The sequence below is a fragment of the Phoenix dactylifera genome, chromosome 11, assembly GCF_051530095.1.
Source record: "Phoenix dactylifera cultivar Ajwa chromosome 11, Ajwa_hap1_PhDact_Kaust_v1.1, whole genome shotgun sequence".
Classification (NCBI taxonomy): domain Eukaryota; kingdom Viridiplantae; phylum Streptophyta; class Magnoliopsida; order Arecales; family Arecaceae; genus Phoenix; species Phoenix dactylifera.
In genome coordinates, this window is record NC_143200.1 from 30,191,596 (window position 1) to 30,219,079 (window position 27,484).

The 27,484-nt window shown below is 42.3% G+C and overlaps 2 protein-coding genes across 5 annotated transcripts in view; both read left to right on the forward strand.

Moving 5' to 3' along the window:
* Positions 1-27,484, forward strand: part of LOC103715542 (L-arabinokinase-like) — a 42,868-nt gene that overhangs the window by 702 nt on the left and 14,682 nt on the right. For 2 of the 4 annotated variants that reach the window (XR_015971583.2, XM_008803209.5), the window contains exons 2-16: positions 595-702; positions 788-856; positions 998-1,081; positions 1,236-1,312; positions 13,784-13,850; positions 14,367-14,424; positions 14,522-14,589; positions 14,669-14,731; positions 15,567-15,620; positions 15,723-15,825; positions 15,915-16,024; positions 16,119-16,238; positions 17,157-17,213; positions 18,184-18,356; positions 18,441-18,606. Coding sequence is in view for 3 of the 4 variants with exons in the window: in XM_008803209.5 (XP_008801431.3) it covers positions 595-702; positions 788-856; positions 998-1,081; positions 1,236-1,312; positions 13,784-13,850; positions 14,367-14,424; positions 14,522-14,589; positions 14,669-14,731; positions 15,567-15,620; positions 15,723-15,825; positions 15,915-16,024; positions 16,119-16,238; positions 17,157-17,213; positions 18,184-18,356; positions 18,441-18,606 (1,377 nt within the window). In the remaining variant the exon portion in view is untranslated. Of the gene's footprint in view, positions 1-594; positions 703-781; positions 868-997; positions 1,082-1,226; positions 1,313-13,783; positions 13,851-14,366; positions 14,425-14,521; positions 14,590-14,668; positions 14,732-15,566; positions 15,621-15,722; positions 15,826-15,914; positions 16,025-16,118; positions 16,239-17,156; positions 17,214-18,183; positions 18,357-18,440; positions 18,607-27,484 lie in introns of those variants that run through there. The other 2 variants (XM_088707845.2, XM_088707846.2) reach the window with 2 other exon arrangements.
* LOC149751675 (uncharacterized) lies at positions 21,517-23,172 on the forward strand. The gene is made up of 2 exons (XM_089926362.1): positions 21,517-22,178; positions 22,265-23,172. The coding sequence occupies exons 1-2, from the start codon at positions 21,663-21,665 to the stop codon at positions 23,033-23,035; spliced, it is 1,287 nt and encodes a 428-aa protein (XP_089782488.1). The 5' UTR covers positions 21,517-21,662; the 3' UTR covers positions 23,036-23,172.

A 27,484-nucleotide genomic window follows, 5' to 3' on the forward strand; every position in this document is an offset into this window, starting at 1 on the left:
CTTGGGGAGGAAAAATCGGAAAATAGTGCGATCTTTAACTTGATTTCTGAAGTAGGGAAGAATGGTAGGAAACGGGAGTCTTTGGAATAAATTTATCCCTTTTTTTTTGATAAAGGTAACCCTCAGAAAAGTGATTTTCATTATGCCTGAAATCCCGTAATTTTGGAATTTCTGGATGATATCCAGAAAGACAAGCAGTCTGATATCATAGGGATTTTTTTCGAAAGGAGTTTTAGCCTATTTGTTCTGCTGGATATATCTTTTTTTTTTTCTTGGGAGGAAAAAAGGTACTCTGTTTGGAAAAAGATGCATTTTTAACTTTATTTCTGGCAAATACTGATAATCGATAGATTGGTGTGCTTATTTAATAAAAAGGATCGAATCTTTATAACCAAACAGAGGTCAATCTGGGAATTTATCTGAAAGGTGTAATAACAGTAAAGTTCTAAAGATGCTTCTTGGATTTCCCCATGATCTTAACTCAAATATGCATTAGAGCTATTGCAATAGAGACTCCAAGTGGTGTTATAACTTGCCATGTATGGATTCCTTTGGCAACTTTCTCGTGATCTGAGACAGGTTCTTTACTTGCAGGTTGTGCGGCATCTCATTGTGTCTGGTCATGATGTTCATGTGGTCACGGGTGCTCCAGACTTTGTTTTCACCACTGAGATACAGTCTCCCAATCTCCACATTCGCAAGGTCCGCCTGAAGCTGAAACTGCTTGTCATCAGAAATATTCTGATACAAATTATGAATGCTCTGATTGAAATTGTGGAATTGGCAGGTTTTGCTGGACTGTGGAGCTGTGCAAGCTGATGCTTTGACAGTAGACCGGCTTGCCTCCTTGGAGAAGGTGTGAAGACGGTGCATTTCCATCCTTTTTCTTAGCACATGTTTTCTGAGCTTCCCTCAACTCATGTGTTCAACTTGCTATGTAAATGAATAATTTGTTCAATGATGTAATCCCTATTCCTTTTTGTTGTTCCAAATACAGTATCATCAGACAGCTGTGGTTCCTCGGGCTTCTATTCTGGCAACTGAAGTGGAGTGGCTGAACTCCATCAAAGCCGACTTAGTGGTATTTGCTATTTTCTTCTGCACATGATTGCTGAACTAAAATCTCATGTTATGATGCGATGAGCTTTGAATACATCAACTTATTCATATTTCTTGATGAGGAGCATTCTGTGTTGCTTTAGCCATTATAATTGATATTGCTTTAGCTGTGACAGGTCTCAGATGTCGTTCCTGTGGCATGCCGAGCAGCGGCAGATGCTGGGATTCGCTCGGTTTGTGTCACAAATTTCAGGTAACCCATTTTATCTTTGCCCACTTACAATTTCTATTACAAGGATCAACTGTCAAATTTACTATGTATTGAACTTTCTTGCTAAGTCTGTAACAATGTGATTTCTGCATGCATCTTAGAGATGGTGTTTATAGTGTTCGACCTTGTAGTAGGTGATCTGACTGAATAAAAGTGTTCATTATTTTTTTCCTTGTATGTGAAAGATCCAGGGAAGAATTGTTACAAATAGGATTCAAAAAAATTGTGAGATGAGGGAGGATGATAGTAAATGGTTAAATAGAAAAGAATGTTAAGAATCACGTGAAGCAAGACCTTACAATATGCATTGACAGTGGTCATCTTCTAAGCTAGTGAGCTGCTAACTCTCCTCTTTATCAAACTTATTTATGCTGTGTTATTGTGGACACTCTAAATTTTGGATTTTTTGATATATGGTATGATTGGACACTTTGGATGCTTCATGACACTTCTCGACACTTCATACCATCAAAATATGATGCCATCATCATCACGTGCTTACTTTTGGCACTTTTTTTGAAGGTTTTTAATTCTAACATTGTTGCCCAAGGTGACAAGCCAAGAGGGGGGGTGAATTGGTTTCTTCTAAATTTTTGGTGTTTAAAAAGGACTTTCTTAATTAAGTGCAGTGGATGCTTCCTTAAACTATTTGAATGATTTAAACTAGTGCAAAGATAGAAGATGATGCAAGAATAAACGTAAGCACAAGCACAACACAAACACAACAATATATAGTGGTTCGGTGCTCTCCTTAGCACCTACGTCCACTCCCCAAGCGTCCTCTTGGGAATTCACTATAATCCCGCGGATTACAGTTGGATTGTTTTCCGGGCTCACAATCCAAAAACCTTTGTTCGTTTTACGGGCTCACCAACGAACCTATACACTTTGGTTTTCCGGGTTCACCAAAAACCTTTGTTGGTTTTGCGGGCTCACCAACGAACCTTTACACTTTGGTTTTCCGGGTTCACCAAAAACCTTTGTTGGTTTTGCGGGCTAACCAACGAACCTTTACAAAGTGTTTGACAAACAAAAAGAAAAGATTCAAACTCCTAAATGAGCATATGAAACAATATAAACTACAAAGAAGAGTTAGAAAGTATTTATCGCTTTGAAGTGGCTTTGCTCTTCTTTGTCAAGGATGCTTCACTCTTCAAGGGAGGATGGAGCTCTTGATGCCTCTTTGAAACTGCTCAATCCCTTTCTTTGATTGTTGAATGAAGCTCTTGATGAAGGAGATTAGGGCACTTTTGTTTTCTTGTGTATTCCTTGATATTCCTTTCAAAAGTACTTCTCTCTGATGAATAGTGCCCCTTTAAATAGTTTCCAACCTTCCTTGGACAAGCCCCAATGGTCAGATTTGAAAAACTAGCCGTTACTCACCTTGGGAAGGGCAAAAAGTACATCTGCAGAACTAGCCGTTACTGTTCAGCCCGTGTTTGGGTCGGCTCAACCTGTCCTTGGGTCAACCCAACTTTGCCTTGGGTCGACTCAAACATTCCTTGGGTCGACCCTTTCAGAAACCACAGAAACCTCAATTTCAGCCTTCCTTCCCATGGGTCGACCCAACCATTCTTTGGGTCGACTCAAAGTTCACTTGGGTCGACTCAACTTCTTCTTGGGTCGACCCTCTCAGTAATTCCAGAGAACCATTTTCTGTCTGTCTTTCTGTCTTGCCTTTGGGTCGACCCTCTCAGGGTTTGGGTCGACTCAAGCTTGGGTCGACTCAACCACTGTGTGGGTCGACCCTCTCAGTAAATCCAGAGAGCATTCTTCTGTTGTGTTTTGAGGTTCTTTGGAGGTTGGGTCGACTCATGCTTACCTTGGGTCGACCCAACTCACTGTTCATTTGTGCCATTTTTGCAGGAGTGTGCCAGATGACTTCTTGATGTATCGGGGTCGACCCAATCAACCTGTGGGTCGACTCAAACCACACTTTGCTGCATTCTCAAGGTTAGATTCATCCAAATGAACAAGGCCATTTATCCATTTTCAATTAAACAAATATACTGAGAGTAATGAACTTATAAATGAACTATCAATTTAACTTATAGCATGCTCTAGATAATTGCTTGTTAATCATCAAAATAACACTATCATCCTCAATCTCCCCCTTTTTGATGATTACAAAATAAAGAGTATAAGCCTATTGATACTTGTCTTTAAAATCAGTTTATAAAAGGGATTAAACTGCTGAATTTCAGCTTTTCATATATACTTGTGAAATCTCCCCCTATATCATTTAAATGTTGCCAATTTGACTCTTTGAATTGCTCCCCCTTTCATTTATAATTCATTAGCGATGAAACTTCAAAAATTTGAGATAATATGAGTTTCAGGCTATGTATCGGGGTGCGAGAGGTGCGTGCCAAATTCTGAATTTATATGTGACAAATTCTGAATTGTGATATAAATTTTTGATTTGATCAATTTCATTGTTACAAATTGCTCCCCCTTAGATGTGTAAACTTTCTTATATGATTTTCAATTTGTTTGCCCATTCATTTCTCTTTTCTTTACATAACTTCTTTATTCACTTTTTCTCCCAAAATTAATACTCTTTCTTTATTCACTTTCTTTACATACTCTAAACACTATCTTTACTTCTCCCCTTTTTGTTATACATATCTTTACTTCTCCTCTTATTACTCTTTCTTTACTTCTCCCCCTTTTTGTTACTCTATTTACTCTAAAGATATCTTTACTTCTCCCCTATTACTCTTTCTTTACTTCTCCCCCTTTTTGTTATCATCAAATAGGTACATGGGAAAAGATGCAATAAATACCAAACTTCAAACTTCATTGATCAAAATAGGAACATTTTAGTATATCAAAAGCAAAAGCAAATACAATATTCTTCAATCAAAGTTTAAAGATGCATGATAACCACCAAATACATATGAGAACTAGATACATATCCTAGTCTCTAAACAAGATCGTGAGACTCTTCCGGATCGCTTGGCTACGGCTCTCTCGGGTCCCATTTCTCCAAGATCTTGAAGTAATCTACTGTTTGGAGATAATTGGAGAAGATTTGAGAGTGGAAAATAAGGTTTTCGGAAGAGGACAAAGGGTAAACAGTGCCCTAGATAGCTCACGGGTCCCCCTTTTAACAGTGGGATCCCGACGTTGGGTCGACTCAAGAAACTTCTTGGGTCGACTCAACATTGGGTCGACCCTATTCTGGGTTGGGTTGACCCAAGTGCAGTATTTTTCTTTTCTCTTCCTTTTTGCTTCTAAAAATTTTTCTTGCTTCCAATCCTTATAAATTCTTTCTGGGACAATGATACATGAGTAAGGAATCTATAGATAACAAGTTTGACTCATGTTTCATGGATTTTTAGAAATTGGAGGAATGTATCATGAGACTACTGGCTCCCTTTTATATTTCTTCAATAAAAAGGATCACATATACCTAATTCTCTCCTTAGCGTGCAGAATCTATCTTCACTCAAGGGTTTTGTGAATATGTCGGCTAATTGTTTTTCAGTACATATATGCTCAATACATATGTTTCCATTTTGCACACGATCCCTAATAAAATGATATCTTATTTCTATGTGTTTGGCTTTAGGAATGAGATATTAAGGATGTAAGCCAGAAGTGATCTCTAAATGTAGATTCCAAAGATATTTTTCAAATCAAGTGTAGATGGAATCTTTTTCAAGTTATTTCAAGAAGTATCAAGAATAATATTCAAAGAAGGCACGAATGAAAACTCAACATCTTTATATATATATATATATTAAGTATATAACAAGATGAGAGCAATCTAATTAATTTTCAGAGTATAGTATAAGAGTAAATAAAGATCAAAACTTATATACTCGAAAAACATAAGATTATGTTGAATCCTTAATTCTTAATGACTTCAAAGTTCTTTCATGATATAAAAGTATTGGGGCATATATACCAAAACATGAATTTATGCAGTGTAAGATATAAAATTCAAGGCTTTGAAAGTTCTTTTAGAGCTCTCTTAAAAACTTTCTTTTACTCCTTTAAAGATCATAGCATCAAAATCAATTAAAATGAATTGGCTCAGGATTGAAACACCAAAGTGCAAGCCAATAAGAACTCATAAGTAGATTCCAAGATAAATTTTCAAAACTAAGACAGATGGAATCCTTTTCAATTAAATTTTCAGAAATAAATGATTTACCGATGAATACAGATGGAAATCCAACTTTCAAAAGATATTCAATGAAGCACAAAGTTTAATACCACTTTACATTTAGTATTCTTTGTCTCATCTTTAGATGCGAATTTATACGATTAAGTTCTATATGATCTCTCACTCTGAAATTTTCTTTCTCCCCCTTAATTAATCATTCCATTTGAGAGTTTAGAGTTTGAAGATAATTTTCAATAAAGAGATTGAGTATTTAAAGCTCCCCCTCAAAAGATGCATTTTCTTTCAAACCTTTTTTTTTGTTCTTCTATAATATCAAGAATGTAGAGTGATCTAGAATTTTTCAAAATTTATAGCAATCACTCTTTTTAATCTTTCAAGAATAAATTATATTTCCTCTTTTTTTTTTTTGAATATGTATGGAAATATTAATCAGAAAATAATTCTTTTGAAGCTCAAATTTCTTTCAAAAGTAATTACATTTTCTTTCCTATAAGAATTATTGAAGTGAGTTGAAATATTCTAAGCTTTAGGATCATTAACTCTCTTCTTAAAAATAGCTTTTCTTTTAATGATAGAAGCATTTAATTATGTAGGAGTGTATATTCAAAATATTAATTTCTTAGTCATAGTTTTTCAGCAATGTATATATGAAGCACCATAAATCTTTTTAATATCAAAATAATATCATATGTTTAGAACCATTTATTTACAATCAAGATCATTGAAAAACGCATCATTTAGACTAATTTTAATAAACTTATAAGATAGAAAATGATATGTTTCAGATGCGTATCGGAGCAAACAATCAAGGCATCAAAATTAATTCTATTTTTCTTAGACCGTAGTTTTCATCTAGGAATCATATTGAGTTATTCCTCAAAATGATGCAATCATTGAAGCATATAATGAAAGTTACAAAAATGCAATGATAGAAGCATTTTTTAAATTAAGTTTAAGCTTTTATACAAAATCAGATTCTGAATTTCATAAAAATTTTCAATGAGGCTTTCAGGATTATAATTTGAGATATGCATCTTCTACATTGTAGCTCATCTTAAATTATTAAGATTGAAAACACATATTTCAAGAACATTAGAGCACATCCAGAATCTTTGTAATTCATATTGAATTTTGGTACAAATTGGAGGACATTATGTACTAATGTTAGACAAGATAAAAGATAAATCAGAATCAATTCATTTTGCCTAATTTGCAAATTCAAATTATTCTTTTCTTTTATTTTTCAAAATATATTCATTAAAACAAAATGATGTTGTTGTTGGTAATAACATGTTTCAATCAAATTTTATAGGCATGAAGCATTACAAGTTATATTTAGGAAAGATCTTTGTTATTTGAATATTGAAAACACATAATTCATAACATCATGTTACATGCAAAACATAATATGCATTAAGTCATAACATCATGTATTAAAACATTAAGAGCAAGCATGTCAAGGATCAAAATTTATTCTTTTTAAATAAACTCCCCCTATTTATATATAATTCTACACTGATTTTATCCTAAAGGTGTGTTTTCAAGTGATCGAAACTTCATTTGGCTTTTCACAAGCTTTTTATATACTTTCATTTATCTGGTCATTCATTTCCTCATTTTTGAATTTCTTCCTTTAACCACTTAGTGAACATTCTAATCTTCATTTCTTTTGGTCTTACTTTTCTATGCTCTATACTCTATTTGCTCCCTATCCGGTGGAGTTGAAAGGGGCACGAGGTACTACCACTAGCCTCCCTCTTGTGCCGTCCCTAATATGCCCTACACCGAATAGTTGGGTCAAATAGTGTCGGGTACTACCACTAGCCTCCCCATTGACACCATCCCTATGATGAGCAATATAGAAGGGTTAAAATGTTCACTTCAAACTTTTCTTGTAATTAATTACGGATTTTATCTCTTCCAAAGGAATGTTCATATTAGTCTTACAAATGTGCCAAATATATTATGCTTGTTTTGCTTTTTCTAAAGATTGGAGCATTTGCCTTTACTTAGATTTTACTTTCCTTGAATAATTGTTCATTTTCTTTTTTTTATCTCTCCCTCTTTTTGTTATTCTCAAGTAATTTACATGAAAGAGCAGAATAAAGAATTAATCTAATATGCTGCATATAAATGTATATCATGCAAACAGCATTTTCATTATGCCCAATGATTCATAGCTTATCACAAGTTATTTTGAATTAGAGATTTGAGGCATAAACTTGTGTATTTCATGGTTATGCATTATATAGGAAAAAGTAAACTTCAATTTAATCACACCATTAAACAATTATCACTAGCATGAGAATGAAGCATGATATCAAGATGATTAGCAATTAAAGGTTTAATCATGCTACCATATAATTTCAGACTATTGATTTTGCTCAACTAACTCACAAGAGAAGAGTTTAGATTACCAGTACATTTAGCATTCTTCAAGCCAAATACCTTTTAGATTCTTTACACCCTTAGCTGAAGAAAATCTTCCTCTTTTTTTGTTTCCAAGGGAATGTTTATTGTATCTTTCATCGAGGTATCCTTCAAGTTGAAATTTCTTGCTCACAAATCCTGTATCATTAGCAAAATCTTTTTCTTTTCTTGAAGGCAATTCATTAGGTTCTCTAGGATACAAAAACATTCATACAACATATCTCTTAACTAGATGACTCAACATGAGACATGACAATAATTGAATTTGAGTCACTTTACTCAAGAGATTGCCTAAATATAAGCAAGCACAAGTCACTTGAACTGAAGAGATAACTTTATTAAATAATATGGTTCAAGGACACCCATGTGAGGCAATAAGAAGATTTATCAAAGTCAAACCAATTTCTTATTTTCAAAAGCAATTTAGCTTAGATTCTATTTGCTTAAGATAATTATCAATAAGATATACCAGTTAAGTTTTAATCAAATTATCTTAAATAGTTGTTTCTATCAAAATTCAGATTGTTACATAGAATCAAAGTGATAAACTATATTCTCAATAAAAGATCTAGTTTATTTTTCTAGATGACATACATAGCAAACTTTGACCTTGCGAAAATTAATCTAAGTGAACCAATGACAAGGACTTTTGAGATTAAGTCCATACTAGTATGAGTTGATTTTATATGCCAAAAGTGGTTTCTTTAATCTTGGTATTCATAGTGCATATATTTAAAGGCATACCAAGTATACATTCTCATGTCTATGATCAATAAGATAATAAATTGATAAAAACTCTCAATCAAGCATATAGAGAATTCATAGAGTTATTCTTAATAAATTGATTAATCATTTAGCAACTTATCCAGCAGTAAGTAAGGCATACTATAAAATAAAGTGATTTGATTATATATATTTTTTTAAAAATATTACCTATATCACAAAATTGATTAATACCTCCAATTTATGTTTTAATTAGATACTAAGGCAAAGAGAATGATGAGATGCAAGGATTACTAATTTCATTATTCTTTTCATTTCAATTATTTTTCTAAAGTATATTTTAAGTTTCATTCTTTAATATATGTCTAGAGCACCCAATTTCTAAATTAGCATCTTTTGTTGGAGCCTTGAGTGCTAGACACACCTACAGAAAATATTCAGATTTTCAACTTAGGAACCCAAGCTCTTTTGGGTCCTTGTAGGCTAGCTATTATTGTTCCTTTTGGAACCCATATTTTCTTAATGGCTATTTTGTCCATAGGCTTGCAGATTTTAGGATTATAAGGAATGTATTTCTGCATACTCTTATTAAATTTAACAAACATCGATTTAATATAAGTAGATGATGGATTTTTAATTTTCTGTTTTTGTTCATTAGGTTCATCAGATAAATTAGAATCCGTTTTAGGATAGATAGTGGAGGATTTAACACATATATCATTAAGGGATTTTTGTGTGTACCAAGATTGATATCCTAATCCAGCCTTTTCAAATTCAGCTCTTTGATTATTTATCATTAAGTTCAGTTTTTCAGAGCTGATAGTAAATTTTTCAACTATAGGCTTAAATTTGTTAACTTCTTTAGTTAGCCTTTCATTGTCTTCTGAAAGTAATTTATTATTTTTCTGAGTTATATCATAGCTTTCAGCAAGAGATAGATTTTTCTGATTTAGCTTTTTATTCTTTAAACTAAGCTTCTTATATTCTAGGTATAAATCAGAAAAAGCATCATGAAGTTCATCAAATGTAAAATCAGATTGAGCTTCAGTATGTACTTGATTTTTGAATGAGAAATCACTTTGTGTTCGAGTACATACCTCATCTTCATGTGCTACAAAGCATAGATTTTTAGTTTCAGTTTGATGCTCTTCTTCTTCGGAACTAGTTTCAAATTCACTAGAAACGTTAGTGCATTCATATTTAACTTCAAGCATATTCCATATTTCCTTAGCAGTTATGCAAAAAGATATGCTATTAAGTTCACTATCATCCAATGCACAATATAGAATATTCATGGCTTTTGCATTTTGCTGAGCCATTTTCTTATCATGATTAGCATTTGTATGTAGCCCATTGACTATGATACTCCATAAATCGTAGTCATGTGCTTGAATGAAAATGCGCATGCGTGCTTTCCAATATGTGTAGTTTGTACCATCAAATAGTGGAGGTCTATCAATTAATTGTCCCTCACTCATAGAACATCCCACTTGGGTTGTCATGATCTTTAACTCTTGATTGTGAGATCAATGAGCACTATTAGAGCACCTTGCTCTGATACCACTTGTTGCCCAAGGTGACAAGCCAAGAGGGGGGGTGAATTGGTTTCTTCTAAATTTTTGGTGTTTAAAAAGGACTTTCTTAATTAAGTGCAGTGGATGCTTCCTTAAACTATTTGAATGATTTAAACTAGTGCAAAGATAGAAGATGATGCAAGAATAAATGTAAACACAAGCACAACACAAACACAACAATATATAGTGGTTCGGTGCTCTCCTTAGCACCTACGTCCACTCCCCAAGCGTCCCCTTGGGAATTCACTATAATCCCGCGGATTACAGTTGGATTGTTTTCCGGGCTCACAATCCAAAAACCTTTGTTGGTTTTACGGGCTCACCAACGAACCTATACACTTTGGTTTTCCGGGTTCACCAAAAACCTTTGTTGGTTTTGCGGGCTCACCAACGAACCTTTACACTTTGGTTTTCCGGGTTCACCAAAAACCTTTGTTGGTTTTGCGGGCTAACCAACGAACCTTTACAAAGTGTTTGACAAACAAAAAGAAAAGATTCAAACTCCTAAATGAGCATATGAAACAATATAAACTACAAAGAAGAGTTAGAAAGTATTTATCGCTTTGAAGTGGCTTTGCTCTTCTTTGTCAAGGATGCTTCACTCTTCAAGAGAGGATGGAGCTCTTGATGCCTCTTTGAAACTGCTCAATCCCTTTCTTTGATTGTTGAATGAAGCTCTTGATGAAGGAGATTAGGGCACTTTTGTTTTCTTGTGTATTCCTTGATATTCTTTTCAAAAGTACTTCTCTCTGATGAATAGTGCCCCTTTAAATAGTTTCCAACCTTCCTTGGACAAGCCCCAATGATCAGATTTGAAAAACTAGCCGTTACTCACCTTGGGAAGGACAAAAAGTACATCTGCAGAACTAGCCGTTACTGTTCAGCCCGTGTTTGGGTCGGCTCAACCTGTCCTTGGGTCGACCCAACTTTGCCTTGGGTCGACTCAAACATTCCTTGGGTCGACCCTCTCAGAAACCACAGAAACCTCAATTTCAGCCTTTCTTCCCATGGGTCGACCCAACCATTCTTTGGGTCGACTCAAAGTTCACTTGGGTCGACTCAACTTCTTCTTGGGTCGACCCTCTCAGTAATTCCAGAGAACCATTTTCTGTCTGTCTTTCTGTCTTGCCTTTGGGTCGACCCTCTCAGGGTTTGGGTCGACTCAAGCTTGGGTCGACTCAACCACTGTGTGGGTCGACCCTCTCAGTAAATCCAGAGAGCATTCTTCTGTTGTGTTTTGAGGTTATTTGGAGGTTGGGTCGACTCATGCTTACCTTGGGTCGACCCAACTCACTGTTCATTTGTGCCATTTTTGCAGGAGTGTGCCAGATGACTTCTTGATGTACCGGGATCGACCCAATCAACCTGTGGGTCGACTCAAACCACACTTTGCTGCATTCTCAAGGTTAGATTCATCCAAATGAACAAGGCCATTTATCCATTTTCAATTAAACAAATATACTGAGAGTAATGAACTTATAAATGAAGTATCAATTTAACTTATAGCATGCTCTAGATAATTGCTTGTTAATCATCAAAATAACACTATCATCCTCAAACATAAATTTGCAACTAATTTGTCAAATTTATGAATCCATCGTTCATTATATGCATACTTTCATACATACTTATGCATACATGTATAAGACACAGACGTGTCCTGGTGTCCTATTTCAGAAAATTGCTGTGCATGGTGCTTTTGGACGCTTGGATACTTGACACCTATGTCGCATGTTCAAATAACATTGAGCATGGCCTGTCGTACGACCATCCGGTACGGGGCGTACCATACCTTATTGGTACAAAACTCAACTCTGAGTCGGTACAAAACCTGTACCGAGACGCACCGCCCAATGATTGCTGAACCGAACCGGCCGGTTCAGCCCAAACTGAGACCGGGTCGGTTCGCACTGATTTTGGGGCCCAGCTGTGGATTGCCACAACCCTGCTATCATTTCGGTCTGAACCGGTACCGAACCATACCAGTCGCCGACCGGTACGAATCTCAGTACCGATTTGACGAACCTTGGCACTGCCCAATACTAAAGTATATTGCCTTGTACCGAGGCGTACCGAGGTGTTTCGAGGTGTATACCAACCTGCATTGAGATGCAAAAAGATAAAAATTGAGAAAATAGTTAGAAAACTATTTTGGTACAAGATACGTACTGTATCGTATTGAACCGATAAGGTACCCGATACTGAGATTGCGGACCTTGACATTAAGTTTAGGGCATTAACTTCTTTGAATGTCGTTGCTTGGATAAAATGTGTACTTCCCTTTCCTTGGTGGCTCAGTGATGAATTATCGTAGTGCCCTTCACAGTGTTAAGGAACTTAAGATGGTCGATTCCCATTTTAATGAAGTCAAAGGCACCATACTCTACCACCTAGCTGAACATGTTTAGTGGATATAGCCTCTTGATTTCCATTTATCTTACAAAGTAGAATGGTCTATTGTGAGCACATTTACTTTGTTGGATTTCTATCTTTCCTTCTGCAAGCATTTTGATTTTGTTGTAATTATTTTTTTCCCTTTTTACCATATTGTTTAACAATTCCAGTTCAATGATTGAAAAAGATATTGTTACATCATGATTTGCAAGTTAAAAATAGAACCATCTCTTTAAGCACCAAAATACATTGTTTTACTTCCTATTACTACATACAAGAGATGAAGAAAGAGATAACAACTATGACTTGGAAAAGTAACTGTAGTGCAGAGCCCAGACACTCTCCAAGTTTTTTAGGTTTTAAAAGAGATGAAGAAAGGGCATGTGAACCTCAAAGGAAGAGAGCAAAAAACTTAAAGCCTTTTGCCTGTTAAGTGCAATACATAAAAGAGCTAAGTCAAACCTAAAGGTCTAGGTAAATATGCAAGTCTTTGTCCTGACAAAAGAGATTTAGAAAAACTCCTGAAAGAAGGCCAAGAACTTTTAAGTCTTGTAAGTATCTTATGAAATCTATATTTATGATTATTAACCTTAATGTTTTCATGGACCAACATTATTTTATCCTTGTTGATTGTTACTATATATTCACCCTTTTCGGTATTTTACATATTTTCAACAGTTCTTGATTATAGTCACAGTTTCAGAAATTTTTTAATCTATTACTAACTTTGCATCTGAGAAAATATTCATTTGGTGAAAATCAGAAATGTAAGTTAAGGCTAAATATCTTGAAGGAAAATGAGTTCATAAGTATGTGCTTATATAATTTATAACAAAATTATCCATGATTCTGAGAGTGCACTTCTGATCTTGTTGAGATGACATGGAGAAAAAGCATGAGATAAAATAAAAACTTTTGAGCAATTTAGATAGTTTAAGTGGCATTGAGACTAATCTCAAAGTACATTCTTAAGGGGGTTCTGAATATAAAAGTTTCAAAATAATCCTTTGATTAGTCGTAAAATGAAAAATCTTCCATCTGATATACAATCATGGTACCTTCTCCTAAAACAAAAGGATCATGGTAATTCTTCTTGAATTCCTAGTTATGTGTATTTGAAGTTGAAAGTCATTTGGGATAAACAGTTAAGATGTCTAACATCTGGATTTTCTTCTTATTATCTGTCAATTTTTGCAGTTGGGATTTTATTTATGCAGAATATGTCATGGCAGCTGGGCATCATCATCGTTCCATTGTTTGGCAGGTGCCTGTTGATCCTTTTCTTCTTTGGTATTTTCTGGGGGATGCAGATTTTTTTCCCCTTTTGTTTGCAGTTAGGAGTTTAAAATTTAAACTTGACTTGATGCACTAAAAGCTTTTGTTGCTTTCAGGATAATATGGTAATCTTTAATGCTTGACATTGCACAATAGAGTGCAGTAGCTTGCAACTGTAATAATAAAAAATCATAATGCTGTCTTTTTGTGTTCTTACATTCTCATATGCGAGTCTTTACATGGATTGCATTGTAAAAGGTCGACCAGCAGCATTCTTGTATCCCTTATATCTCCATTCATATCACTTGTTATTCCATCATTTTTGCACTTTGTTTTCCAATGAAAAGAAAAATCTATCCCTGCCATCTAATTAATGGAGTTTTATATGAATATACAAGGAGCTTTGCTATGTTCCATCTTGTGATATTCATCTTGCCTATCACAATAAACTCCCATCATGCTATATTTATTTGGTTTCCAGTTTTTTTACCCATTATTTTTGCAGATAGCCGAAGATTACTCTCACTGTGAATTCCTAATCCGACTTCCTGGATATTGCCCTAGTATGCAAAATTTATGATTATTTGAGTATCTCCATACCATTTTGTTTATCTGTTGATATAGAAGATGCTCTTTTTTGCCTTCCTCCTTTTCCTGCAGTGCCTGCTTTCCGGGATGTCATTGATGTACCTCTGGTGGTTAGAAGGTTACACAAATCTCGACTGGAGGTGGGGATATCACTAATAGTAATACTTTCCAGACCATTACCTTCCTTTTATTTTCCCCTTAATTCTCTTGTTGAATCAGGTCAGGAAGGAACTTGGAATTGGGAATGATGTGAAAGTAGTTATTTTCAATTTTGGGGGACAGGTAAGTTGTCTAAGAATATGCTGGTTTTTCACAAATTTGCCTGAAAGTTTGCATTAGCTATTTTGGTGCTGATTTTCTAGTTAAATACAAATTCTGTCCCATTGGAAGGTTTTGAGAAATACTGGCTGATTCTGTGACAAAATAGTCTGCTGATGTCACCAATCAGATGTAATCTGTTTTTCTGGATGTCATCTTGTTCCCTTAGATTTTGATTTTGTCTACAATCGGTCTGTTAGTGTTGCACGTGATGTCATGTGTCTGACAGCTGGATGGCTGCTATCACTTTGGATCTAAGGCACAGAATATTTTGCATTCAATTCCTATGCCTATTCTAGCACAATTTCCCGATGCAGCTATGGCTTTTTCTTAACTTTGAGAGCAGTCTATCACATATTCACAGTCATGATTCCCCTGATGGGGCCAGGCACATGTGAGACAAGAAGACACGGAACTGTATGTCTAATGATCTTTCAAAGCCTATAATTCATTCAGGAAAGATCCTTGAAAAAACTGCCTTACCTTCCAAAGCTTTTGACATCTCTGACCTGTCATAATTCACCTGCGTGCTCCCTTAACCTCTTATATATGAAGTGAAAATCAGAAAATCATTATTAATCAGTGCCTGATATCACCACATTTTCATTTACACATGTACTTTAATGGCATAATAGACTAACTTATGTTTGCTATGGTTGCTTTCGTTAGAGATTAGCATCATTACATTAGATGGTAAAATTCTGCTATTGTTTATGAACTGGCTTCTTGATGTTCCTGAGTTGGATTTTACTGACTCGTTAAATTTGACACAATTGTGGTTCTCGTCCTTCTGTTGCAGCCAGCTGGATGGAAACTGAAGCAAGAGTGGCTACCGGATGGTTGGTTATGTCTGGTATGCTTGTGTTAGAAATTAAGGGTTGCGATGTCTTCTGCTTGATTGTGGTTGATATTTTGAGACACTTGCATAGCTGAAAGTATAGTTGTTTTGATGAAGGTCTGTGGTGCATCTGACAATCAAGAGCTTCCGCCAAACTTTGTGAAGCTTGCAAAAGATGTATATACACCTGACTTAATGGCAGCATCTGACTGCATGCTTGGTAATATATTTCACTAGTCAGCAGAATGGAATCATTTTACGGCATGCTATGTACTTGGTTTTTTATGTTTCCTGTATCCATTTATGCAGGAAAAATTGGGTATGGTACCGTCAGCGAAGCTTTGGCATACAAGTTGCCATTTGTCTTTGTACGCAGAGATTATTTCAATGAAGAACCATTTTTAAGAAATATGCTTGAGGTTGTGCTTGGTTTTCTTCACGTTAAACCTAACTGAACAATGTAGTTGTATGAATTCCTAGAGAATTTACTTATGTAGTCATTATTGTAAGCAGTATTACCAGGGTGGTGTTGAGATGATTAGGAGAGATTTGCTCACTGGGCACTGGACGCCATATCTTGAGCGTGCCCTTTCTCTTAAGCCATGCTATGAGGGAGGCATTAATGGTGGAGAGGTATTCTCTTTTATGTAACTATGCATACTTAATAATGTCACTACTCACTAGCTTCTTCACATTATTATCTTGTATTGGAACCTACATCTGGGGACCCTGAAATTGGCTGGATATTGATGTCTTTGTTTATGGATATGGGATCGGATATGTTTCCAAAATACCCACAAAAAATACAGATACTGGTACTTGATACAGACAGATGCATATATCTTGATATGGATACAGATATCAGCATCTTATAAAGGTTGTTCTTTTTAAATTTTGATGATATGGCAGGTTGTAATTCTAATTATATTGTAAATCTGTACTACAAAGACTAACTACTTTTGATGGGCTTGTTCAAGTTATCCCGTCGTGTCTACTGTATACAACTAGTTTTTTTATATGGCCATTGTAAATACTGGGTTATCTTGTATATGAGAAGTTCCTATATGTATCCATGTCTATATTAAACATATATGAATGGTACATCTGATTTGCATCCGTATTAATTTAGTGCAAAAATGTGTCTATATGTCAGTATCTGATTGATATCCATACTGTTATTTGCTTAACTTAACTCTGCTAATCTTTTTGGTCAAATGGTTCTGGTTCAGTCAACCAAATGAGGAAGTTGTTTAAGGAAAAAGCTAAATATCTCCCAGTGGCAAAGGGAAGATATTTATGCAATTTCAGTAAGAGGATGCACAAACAAAAATATCACAAACTCATGCCAGCCCAACCTTTTATTTGGAAGAGAAAAGCCGGGTTGATCTTTTAGGCAGTTTCATTCATTACCTGTCTTTATATCTATCTTGAAACTGTGAAAACTAAGTCCATTCAGGCAAAGAGCAATATTAATTTCATGTGTAGTTGAACTTCCTTTTTTGGATATCTAATCTTAAGTACTAACTTATACATATTTAATTTTATAATCAGGTGGCAGCCCACATACTACAGGATACAGCTATTGGAAAAAATTATGCTTCAGATAAGGTATGCCACTATAGGTGATCCATTTACTATATGAAACATTATTTGAGTATATGGCATTTATTTTCCATAATTTCAGATTAGCTACATTCTTCTATGTACTATGGTTAGCCAACAATGTAATGTAAAATACAAAAGTCGGAGTTAGGTATTATTCTTAAAATAAGACTTCTTTGGGTTTTCTTACAATTTATCCTGTATCTTTTTCTTTTGTACTTCAAATTTTGTGTTTTTTCCTTGTAATGCTGAATGTGTATATTTACATGCCTATCTTTCTTTTTATTAATGTCCAGATGTTCTTCTGCTTGTCTCCTGAGCATGTGAATCTTGTAATAGATTTATTTCTAATGTCATCTTTTTTTTTTTTTGATATACCTGAATTAGGATCGTACTCTGTATTCTAACGTTTATTTCTAGCTGGAGTTACCATCTCTTTCATTTTTCCTAGGTGACATGCTTGTTAAACACATTGATTTAAATATGTGCACCAGCTGTTTGATGAGATTTGTAACTTCATAGTTTTATCCTCCTGTTTTTCTCTTACTTTTAAATTAGATGGTTCAGGTTAAATTGCCTATCTTATAATTGAACAGATAGGAGCAGTCTGAGCATTAAACTGCCTATTTCCTTTTCCTCCTTATGTTCCCCTATAATGTAGCACTTAAATATTTTCCTTGTTACTTTGTTTCTAGATTTTATCATTTTGAACTGCTGAACTATGACATTTTATAACTTCATGTAATATTTGATACGTATCTTTTTGGTATAAGCAATTGATGAAAGCTGCTTTTGAAACATTTTTGTTAATTTGGGTGGTTTTTCTAGGTAAGCAAAATATCTCCTTTCCTCTTTAGCCTCCTCTGCTAGTCAAATGCATTGGACTTATTAATTTAAATTCTTGTGTTGCCTTATGATTTACTCATGAGTCGTACTGACACACTGAGTTGATTACTTTGTGCTTCTATGAATTTAGTTGAGTGGAGCAAGGCGACTTCGTGATGCCATAGTGCTGGGATATCAACTACAAAGAGCTCCTGGCAGAGATATAGGCATTCCTGATTGGTATTCTCTTGCTGAAAATGAAGCCCGTCTTCGTCCTACATTGCCAAATACTGAGATAAATGGAAATGCCTCTCTTGTGGAATTGTGAGTTCCTTAAACTTCATTTTGTTACTCTCCAAATTCTAGCTCTATGAATTGTTGCTGATTTCTGCTTGTATCTGCGGCAAGATGCATCGAGAACTTTGAGATACTCCATGGTGATCTGCATGGTTTATCCGATACAGTGGCTTTCCTAAAGAGCCTATCAGGTCTTGATGGTGGATCTGACCCAAAGAGTCCTGAGAAGCGCCAATTAAGGGAGCGGATTGCTGCTGCAGCACTCTTTAATTGGGAGGTCTTCACCTATCTCACCCTTTTCTCCTGCTATTTTTATCTTTATTACTTTCTGCTTGTATGCTGGGAATAAATACAATCTGCAAAGGTTATTATAGTTTTGCTTAAAACCTCTTCTTGCCATGTCTTCTATCTGTTACACAAATTCGGCTAAACTTTAGCTCACAGCAACTTGAAGTATGCCAATTGAAACAAGTTTGCCTTCATGTCATCCTGAGTTATATTAAAACACGCATGTTGAACTCATGCTTGTAGATGTATCTTATTTTATTGAATGATCTCTTATCTAACATTACTTCGATGAGCTAATGCTACACTCCCAATCATTTCAGTCAATCCTTATTTTCCAAATCCTTCTGCTGACATCTACCAATTTTAGTTTTTCTCTCTTTCATGATTCGACCCAGATCTGAGTCCCTTTCCTATTTTCACATCTTGTTTGCACATAGTTTAACATCTTCAACATCTTAAATGCCAATCCCAAGTCAAAAAGGGTATGGAGGAAGGTAAGGTTGATAATTGTTGCTGGAAATTGGACCCGGGGGCAATCTTCGGTCGAGGAGAGGGAACGACTGTTAGTCCTCACGGCGGGGCGGCGGTCTGTCGGCGGGCGGCGTCCTCCGTCCGGGGCGGTCGGAGAGAAGGAACAGCAGGTCCTCGCGGCGGGGCGTCGGTCCGTTGGCTGGCGGCGTCCTCCGTCCGGGTGCCTACACACGAACCGGTGGCCGGGTTCTCCGGCGCCGGCCCTCCGACGCTCAAGTCAGGGAGGGGGCAAATAGTGGGGAGAAGGAGATAAACAGTGATTTTTGGGTGTATGAACGTTCCGATCCCCTCTTGAGAGGCCAAGGCTCCCTTTTATATGCGGGGGTCGGTTTACCTGTGATGTAACAGGGCGAGGCCGTAGTACGGCTTGGCATGTTGTTCAGGTCGGCGCTCGGTCAGGCGAATCATTGCACTGATGTCGGCGGTATGGCCGAGATCAGAGACTTATCATAGTCGACTAGACCCTGCTGGGTCGATTTGCCGTGGAGAGCTGGGGATCCGTAGATGTCAGGAGCCATGCGCATTTATTGTGGAGTAAGTCGGAGATCCGCATTTATTATGGAGTAAGCCGGAGATCCGCATTATTGGTGGAGTAAGCCGGAGATCCGCATTTATTATGGAGTAAGCCGGAGATCCGCATTTATTGTTGAGTGTGCCGGAAGATTACAGCGGCCATGCGCAATAAATGCCGGAGGGGTGTTAGAGTACGGTCCTCGGACATCGGGGTTTCTCTTAGGTCGGAGGTTTCGGGGTCGGTCGTCTTGTGGCCGAGCGTTCCGAGGTCGGACGCTGACTTCGGCTGTCCGGGGTCGGAGGTTGTACGGCTTCTTAGGGGCATTTATGTCATTTGGGGGGAAACTTTATTACCCCCAACACTACCCCCCGACTTCCGAGTTCGAGCGGCTTGTGGGGCTCGGACGTGGGAAGTAAAGTCTGTCACTAAGGTTGGGGGGAAGGTCTCGCCCGCCCTCTTGTGCTTTCCGGAGCTTTCATGGTGAGATATGCGCCCTTTGGCGTCTCGAGGCTGCTTTATTCGGTGAGCTAATGATGGAGCTCGTATCATCATGCTTCTTGAATCGCCAGGATCATTTTATGGCGGATTAATGATGGGGGACCTCGAGCTCATCGAGGCGGTGTCTCGATTCCGTAATCGACGTTTCTGGCTCATTAATGAGTGTGCCGTTACGGGGTTTGAAACGGACACGCGGCGCGACCCGAGGTCGGACGCTTTCGATTTCATGTTGCTGGATCATAATTCCGAAGAAGTGGAGGCCTCATCGGGGCTCCACGTGTCCCAGATCTTATTAAACGAGGGGAGCGGGGGTTACGTCCGCTCGTTCCTCAAGACGATTTGATTCTGTGGACCCATGATGAGGCTCCGAGATCCGATGGGACAACGCTTCGATTTCGTATCCGATTTATTAAACCGGAGTGAATACGGTGCCTCGGCTTCCGAGGTCGACACGTGGCGCAACCCGGTCGGGGGGATGGGAACCGACCCCGTCGATCTGGGCCGTCAGGGGGGTCTATATAAACCCCACGAGTCTGCCCTAAAGGTCTTGTTTGGCTGCCTCTTATTTTCGTCGTCTTTCCCCCCTGCTTCCTCCCTCAGCTGAATCTTGCTGGTGGTGCCCGGAGCGATTTCCGGCAATGTCCAGTAGGTTTTCTTCCTGTTTTCACTAGGGTTTCCTCTTTTCTCCTCCTCGTCAGCTTCCATTTTCTACTCTTAACTTTTGCTCCACTCTTCCGTGAGAATGGGTTCCGGTCCCGAAGAGGTTGGGTCGAGTCTGTCGGAAGAGGAGCTGGAGTTAATCCGCTCCCGTTTCTTCTTCCAGCCCGGGTTTCGCCTTGAAACCGCAGGGCCGGAAGACAGGGTGACGCAGCCGCCCCCAGGTCGGATCGCGGTTTACCGCGAGACACTTTGGGCGGGCCTGCGTTTTTCCGCCCATGAGTTCGTGAGCAACTTGCTGGCCGAGTACCAACTCGTCCCGGCGCAGTTGGCTCCGAACTCATGGAGGACCATAATCGGGTTTTTATCCCTGTGCCTCGGGCACGGGATTCCGATTTCGGTAGGCCTTTTTCGCCGGTGTTTTCTGTTAAAGAAAAATCCGGCGGACGTAGGGTGGTTATATTTTGCCTTTCGGGGCGGTATGTCACTCTTCCGGGGCGCCCCTTCCTCGATTCACGAGTGGAAGAGAAAGTTTTTCTTTCTGGCGTCTGCGGCGCCTTGGGGGTTCGAGCCAAGGTGGGGACACCCTCGGCTGAAGGCCCTCAACAAACTCTCCGAGCCCACGGGGAGGGAGCTGAGGACCCTGGACTCTTTGCGAGCCCTCGGGAGGGGCAACGACCTGACCGAGCTCCTGCGGGAGGACGCCCTGGCGAGCGTGGGTCTGAGCTCGGCGCGCCCCGAGGGTAAGGGCGGTTGCATTATTCTATTTATTTATTTCTTGTTCTCCGTCTTTACGGTCACTGGTCTGACTCTTAACAAAATTCTTGATTTCAGATATTCCACGCATGCCGACCAGCAACACATCACTTTTCTCTCGCCTGAGGAGGCGAGAGGCCGAGGCCGGAGGTGCTGTGCCCCAGCCTCGGAAGAGGGCGAGGACGGACGGCGCTTCTTCGTCGGCCGGGACGAGTGGCCCCGAGACGGGGGCCCCTGCAGCCGACCCGAGGCGGGAGCGGGTTGTTGGTGATGCGGGCCCGTCGGCCCCCCCTTGCCCTACCCCCCTTTCCCAGCGGGGGGAGCCGTCTGTTGTCCGGCCGCAGCAGCCAGGACCCGGGCTTACCCGAGGCACCGAGGCGAGCGGCTCCGGGACCTCGGGTTCGATCGTGCCGAGCTCTTCCCGGACTTTCCGAGAAGAGTCGGTCGAGCCGGACTCTTCTATTCCCGAGGGGCGCTCGGCCTTTCAAGATGCCGAGGTCGCACGCTCCATGTTGCGGCGTGCGGTGCTTCCAGCGGACCGGGCCGTGTTCCGGGGTATTTCGCTGGAGGAGGTCGTCGGCAGTGCTTACTGCAACACCGCCCGGGTAAGCTTTCTTCTTAATTTCCCCGAGTTTTTTTAGCGTACATATGTGCTTTTCAACTCACAATACCCTCGTTTCTTTCTTTTCAGCATATTCTCGAGCTCGACACCATGGCGTTCATCGCCCATGGGTATCGGGAAGAAGTTCAACAGCTCGGCCAGCAACTGGAGCCGGCCAAGAAAAGAGTCGCCGAGCTGGAGGCGGCGTTGGCCGCGGCCGAGGCTCGGTGGACAGCCACCGAGGCTGAGCGCCTTGCCACGGTGGGGGCGCTCGAGGAGGAGAAGGCGGCTCATGCCCTGACCAGGACAACCATGCGCGGCACGGAGGCGCGCTTAGGGGAGGTCCAGGCCAGGGTCACGGCCCTCGAGTATGAGGAGGGGGTCTTGCGCCTCCGACTCGGGCAACTTGAGGCCCGGGAGAGGAGGGCCCTCGAACGAGCCGAGCATGCTGTGGAATTCTTCAAAGAGTCGCAAGAGTTCCGCGACATGTTGGAGGAGGAGACGGTCGACGGTTTCCTTCGAGGCTTCGAGAACTTCCGGGAGCAGGTGCGCCGGTACTGCCCTCAGTACGACTTCTCGACGGTCCGTCCGAGGGAGGACCGGGGCTGGGGGTCCGACGTGCAAGCCCTTCCTGCCATCCTGACGTCCGAGGCGGGAATATACGAGCAGGACCCCGCCGAGCCTTCGACGGGGGTAGCCGAGGCGGACGGTGTCATGGAGGCGGCTCCGGCGGCCGAGATCGATGCTGTCCCGGAGGCGGCGCCTGAAGCTCCTGCTCCCGGCCCCGAGCCTGTTCCGGAGGAAGATCATGAGGTCATCAATGTGCCGGATGACCCCCCGGATGTGGCTCCCGCCGCTTAGGACTTAAGCATATTTTTCTTTTCTTTTTCATTGTATCCGGGGTCGGCCCTTGAGTGGCCGACTTCCAATTTTGTAATTGGCCTTCCGGCCCTTTGTTAATGAAGAAATGTTTTTGTCATTCTGTGTTCATCTTTCCCTCTGTTGTCGTGGATGAGGCTAGAACCTTAGCTAACCGCCTCGACGACCTCTAACTTCGTATTTTAATCTTTGGGCTGCTTAACGAAGCTGCCCTTTTCCCTGGCTATATCTTAGCCTTCTCGGATTCCAGTCGTCTCGACCAAAGGGAGCTCCGAGCTTAGGTTTCTAGAAAATTTCTCTAAGTCCTATAACTCGGATCTTAGAGTCGTGGGAGTTGCCACGTTTGGCCTTTAGGAAAATCTTAAGGTACCGAGGTCGGGCCTTAGCCCTTCAAGTGGGACCGGAATAGGTCTATTCGTGCGGCTATTCGGGGAGTTTAGTCGGGTTTCCGAACTCAACTCCGAACCTCTCATAGGGAGCACGGGCTAATAAACAAGTTATTGCCGAAGGTTTTCATAGTTATCGTTCTCGGACCCTGCCGAGATTTCGGTGAACAAGGCTGGGATTCCCGAAGATCGCCTTGGTACCTGTGCTTGGCTGGTACATTCGTGGCCGGGACCACTTTCTCAGCTGGACGTCGGAGTTTACTTAGAAGAGCCGAGTTGGGCCCTACTTTATGAAGCTTTAGTACGGATTGCGGAGACTTGACGAACAGAGCAGGCATAATGAGGTTGGGAGGTCGGTCTTAAGCCGACCCAGCGAAGAAGCCCGGCTTTGGGGCAAAATAAGACTCCAACATTGGACGAGATCCCGCTCGGCAATATGTAGATAAAATTCGACAAGGAGGGCGTCTAGTTGGGTGTACCTCTTGCATTCTCGGGGTCATGCTTCGCATGGTGGAGTAGGTCGCTTCCCTTCCTCGTCGACCTCCGGAGTCATTTTTGACTTGTAAAAGGGGCTCGGGCTTCCTATGGACCCGGCGACTCCTGCCGGAGTTGAGAGGATCTGGGGAGGCTCTGTTGATTTGGAGCCCTTTTTGAGATCGAGGGGGCTTAAGACCCTATGGTCGGACCTCGGAGCACCTCAGCCTTGGTCGAGGGATCTCACATCAGGTCGGCGGGTTCGTGGACGCCTTGCTGACCTGTGATACCTCCCGAGGTCGAGGGAGTCTGGTTCTCTACGGTCGACCCTCGGGGCATCCCGACCTTAGTCGAGGGATCGCTCGCTTCGGGGATCGGAGATCGTCGACCGCTCCCGGGGGTCCACTTTGTGGCGCCCCGGGTGGAGCCACCCTTTCCACCCCTCACGGCGCCTTCCCGAGGTCGAGGGAGTCTGGTTCTCTACGGTCGACCCTCGGGGCATCCCGACCTTAGTCGAGGGATCGTTCGTCAGGTCGGCTGGTCTGGGCACGCTCTACCGACCGGCGACGCTTCCCGAGGTCGAGGGAGTCTGGTTCTCTACGGTCGACCCTCGGGGCATCCCGACCTTAGTCGAGGGATCGCTCGCTTCGGGGATCGGGGATCGTCGACCGCTCCCGGGGGTCCACTTTGTGGCGCCCCGGGTGGAGCCACCCTTTCCACCCCTCACGGCGCCTTCCCGAGGTCGAGGGAGTCTGGTTCTCTACGGTCGACCCTCGGGGCATCCCGACCTTAGTCGAGGGATCGTTCGTCAGGTCGGCTGGTCTGGGCACGCTCTACCGACCGGCGACGCTTCCCGAGGTCGAGGGAGTCTGGTTCTCTACGGTCGACCCTCGGGGCATCCCGACCTTAGTCGAGGGATCGCTCGCTTCGGGGATCGGGGATCGTCGACCGCTCCCGGGGGTCCACTTTGTGGCGCCCCGGGTGGAGCCACCCTTTCCACCCCTCACGGCGCCTTTCCGAGGTCGAGGGAGTCTGGTTCTCTACGGTCGACCCTCGGGGCATCCCGACCTTAGTCGAGGGATCGTTCGTCAGGTCGGCTGGTCTGGGCACGCTCTACCGACCGGCGACGCTTTCCGAGGTCGAGGGAGTCTGGTTCTCTACGGTCGACCCTCGGGGCATCCCGACCTTAGTCGAGGGATCGCTCGCTTCGGGGATCGGGGATCGTCGACCGCTCCCGGGGGTCCACTTTGTGGCGCCCCGGGTGGAGCCACCCTTTCCACCCCTCACGGCGCCTTCCCGAGGTCGAGGGAGTCTGGTTCTCTACGGTCGACCCTCGGGGCATCCCGACCTTAGTCGAGGGATCGTTCGTCAGGTCGGCTGGTCTGGGCACGCTCTACCGACCGGCGACGCTTCCCGAGGTCGAGGGAGTCTGGTTCTCTACGATCGACCCTCGGGGCATCCCGACCTTAGTCGAGGGATCGCTCGCTTCGGGGATCGGGGATCGTCGACCGCTCCCGGGGGTCCACTTTGTGGCGCCCCGGGTGGAGCCACCCTTTCCACCCCTCACGGCGCCTTCCCGAGGTCGAGGGAGTCTGGTTCTCTACGGTCGACCCTCGGGGCATCCCGACCTTAGTCGAGGAGGCGCTACGGGGGGCCGCGAAGGTACTACCCCGTTGTTGGTGTCGAGCGCCACGGGGGACTGCGAAGGTACTACCCCGTCTTCCCGAAGTGTCGAGGGGTCTGGGCACGCACTGTCGACACTCGGGGCATCTCGACCTTAGTCGAGGAATCTTGCTCCAGTCGACGTTTCACCGTCCTGCGATTCTTCCCGAGGTCGAGGGAGTTTGGGACTCTACGGTCGAGCCTCGAGGCATCCCGATTTTGGCCGGGGGATCTGAGGATCACAGACGACCCAATATTAGAAGAGGATTTCAGTCATCAAAATGAGAGAAATATTTGCAGAAAAAGGGGCTGAGTCCATTATCCTGATTATCTTGAACCCCTTGGGGTTTCACTGGTAGTACATTCGTAAATTCTCGGAGTTCCAGCTTCGTGGGATCAGAGTCCCTTCCAGGGACTTCAATTTGTACGCCCCTGGCCGTTGTACCCGGGCGATTTGATACGGTCCTTCCCAGTTTGGGGCGAGCTTTCCTTGCTCGGTTGGTTGAGAAACCTCGGCTTTCCTGAGGACGAGGTCCCCTACTTTGAAGAGCTTGGGCTTAACTCTGGAGTTGTAGTATTGGGCCGTTCGCTGTTGATATCTCGCCATGCGCACCCGGGCGACCTCTCTTGTCTCTTCGACGAGGTCCAAATTGCTCCTGAGCTGGGAGGAATTGGTATCGGGGTCGTAATGCTCCACCCTCAGAGAAGGCAAGCCGATCTCCAATGGGATGACGGCCTCAGTGCCGTATGCTAGGTTGAAGGGGGTCTCTCCCGTGGGCAATCGGAACGTGGTCCGGTACGCCCAAAGGACATTGTACAAGTCCTCGACCCACTGTCCTTTGGACCGATCAAGCCTAGCTTTGAGTCCCTGCAAAATAGTTCGGTTAGTTACCTCAGTTTCTCCGTTTGTCTGGGGATGGGCAACCGAGGTGAAGCGATGATCAATGCCGAGCTCAGAGCAAAACTCCCTGAAATGAACATTGTCAAATTGTCGACCATTGTCAGATATAAGGATACGGGGTAGTCCGAATCGGCAGATTATAGACTTCCACACGAAGTCCCGCATCTTTTGCTCGGTGATCCGGGCAACAGGTTCGGCCTCGACCCATTTGGTGAAGTAGTCGATGGAGACGACCAGGAACTTTCTCTGTCCGGTGGCCAGGGGAAAGGGCCCCAGGATGTCGATCCCCCATTAGGCAAACGGCCAGGGGGCGATGATGGAGGTCAGCAGAGCTGAAGGTCGGCGCTGGATATTGGCGTTTCGTTGGCACCGATCGCACTTGCGGACGAAATCCGTTGCGTCCTTCTGGAGTGTGGGCCAGTAGTATCCCTGCCGCAGGATCTTGTGGGCTAAGGCTCGACCTCCCAGGTGATTTCCGCAGATCCCTTCATGGACCTCTCGGAGGGCGTAATCCGCCTCGGAGGGGCGGAGGCATCTGAGAAGGGGAGAAGTAAATGATTGTCGATAGAGTTTATTCTCGTACAAGACATACCGGGGAGCCTGGCGCTTGATTCGGCGAGCCTCCATCTCGTCATGAGGTAGAGTTCCGTCCTGAAGATAGCGGACGAGCCCGTCGATCCAGCTTGGCTCGGAGTCGATGCACATAGTGGGCTCGGGTTCCTCCGTGCTGGGGACCCGAAGATACTCGAGCGCTGTTCCCTTGGGAAGCTCGCTCATGCGGGAGGTGGCCAGTTTGGATAGCTGGTCTGCCCTGAGGTTTTCCGCTCTGGGAATATACTGAATATTGAAAGAATTCAGGGCAGATGTGAGTTCCCGCACCTTTTGGAGATACTTTTGCATGGATGGCTCTTTAGCTTCAAAATCCCCTTGGACCTGGTTCACCACCAGCTGGGAGTCGCTGAAGGCCGTCAGGTCTCCCACTTTTAGTTCTTTCGCCAGCTTGAGCCC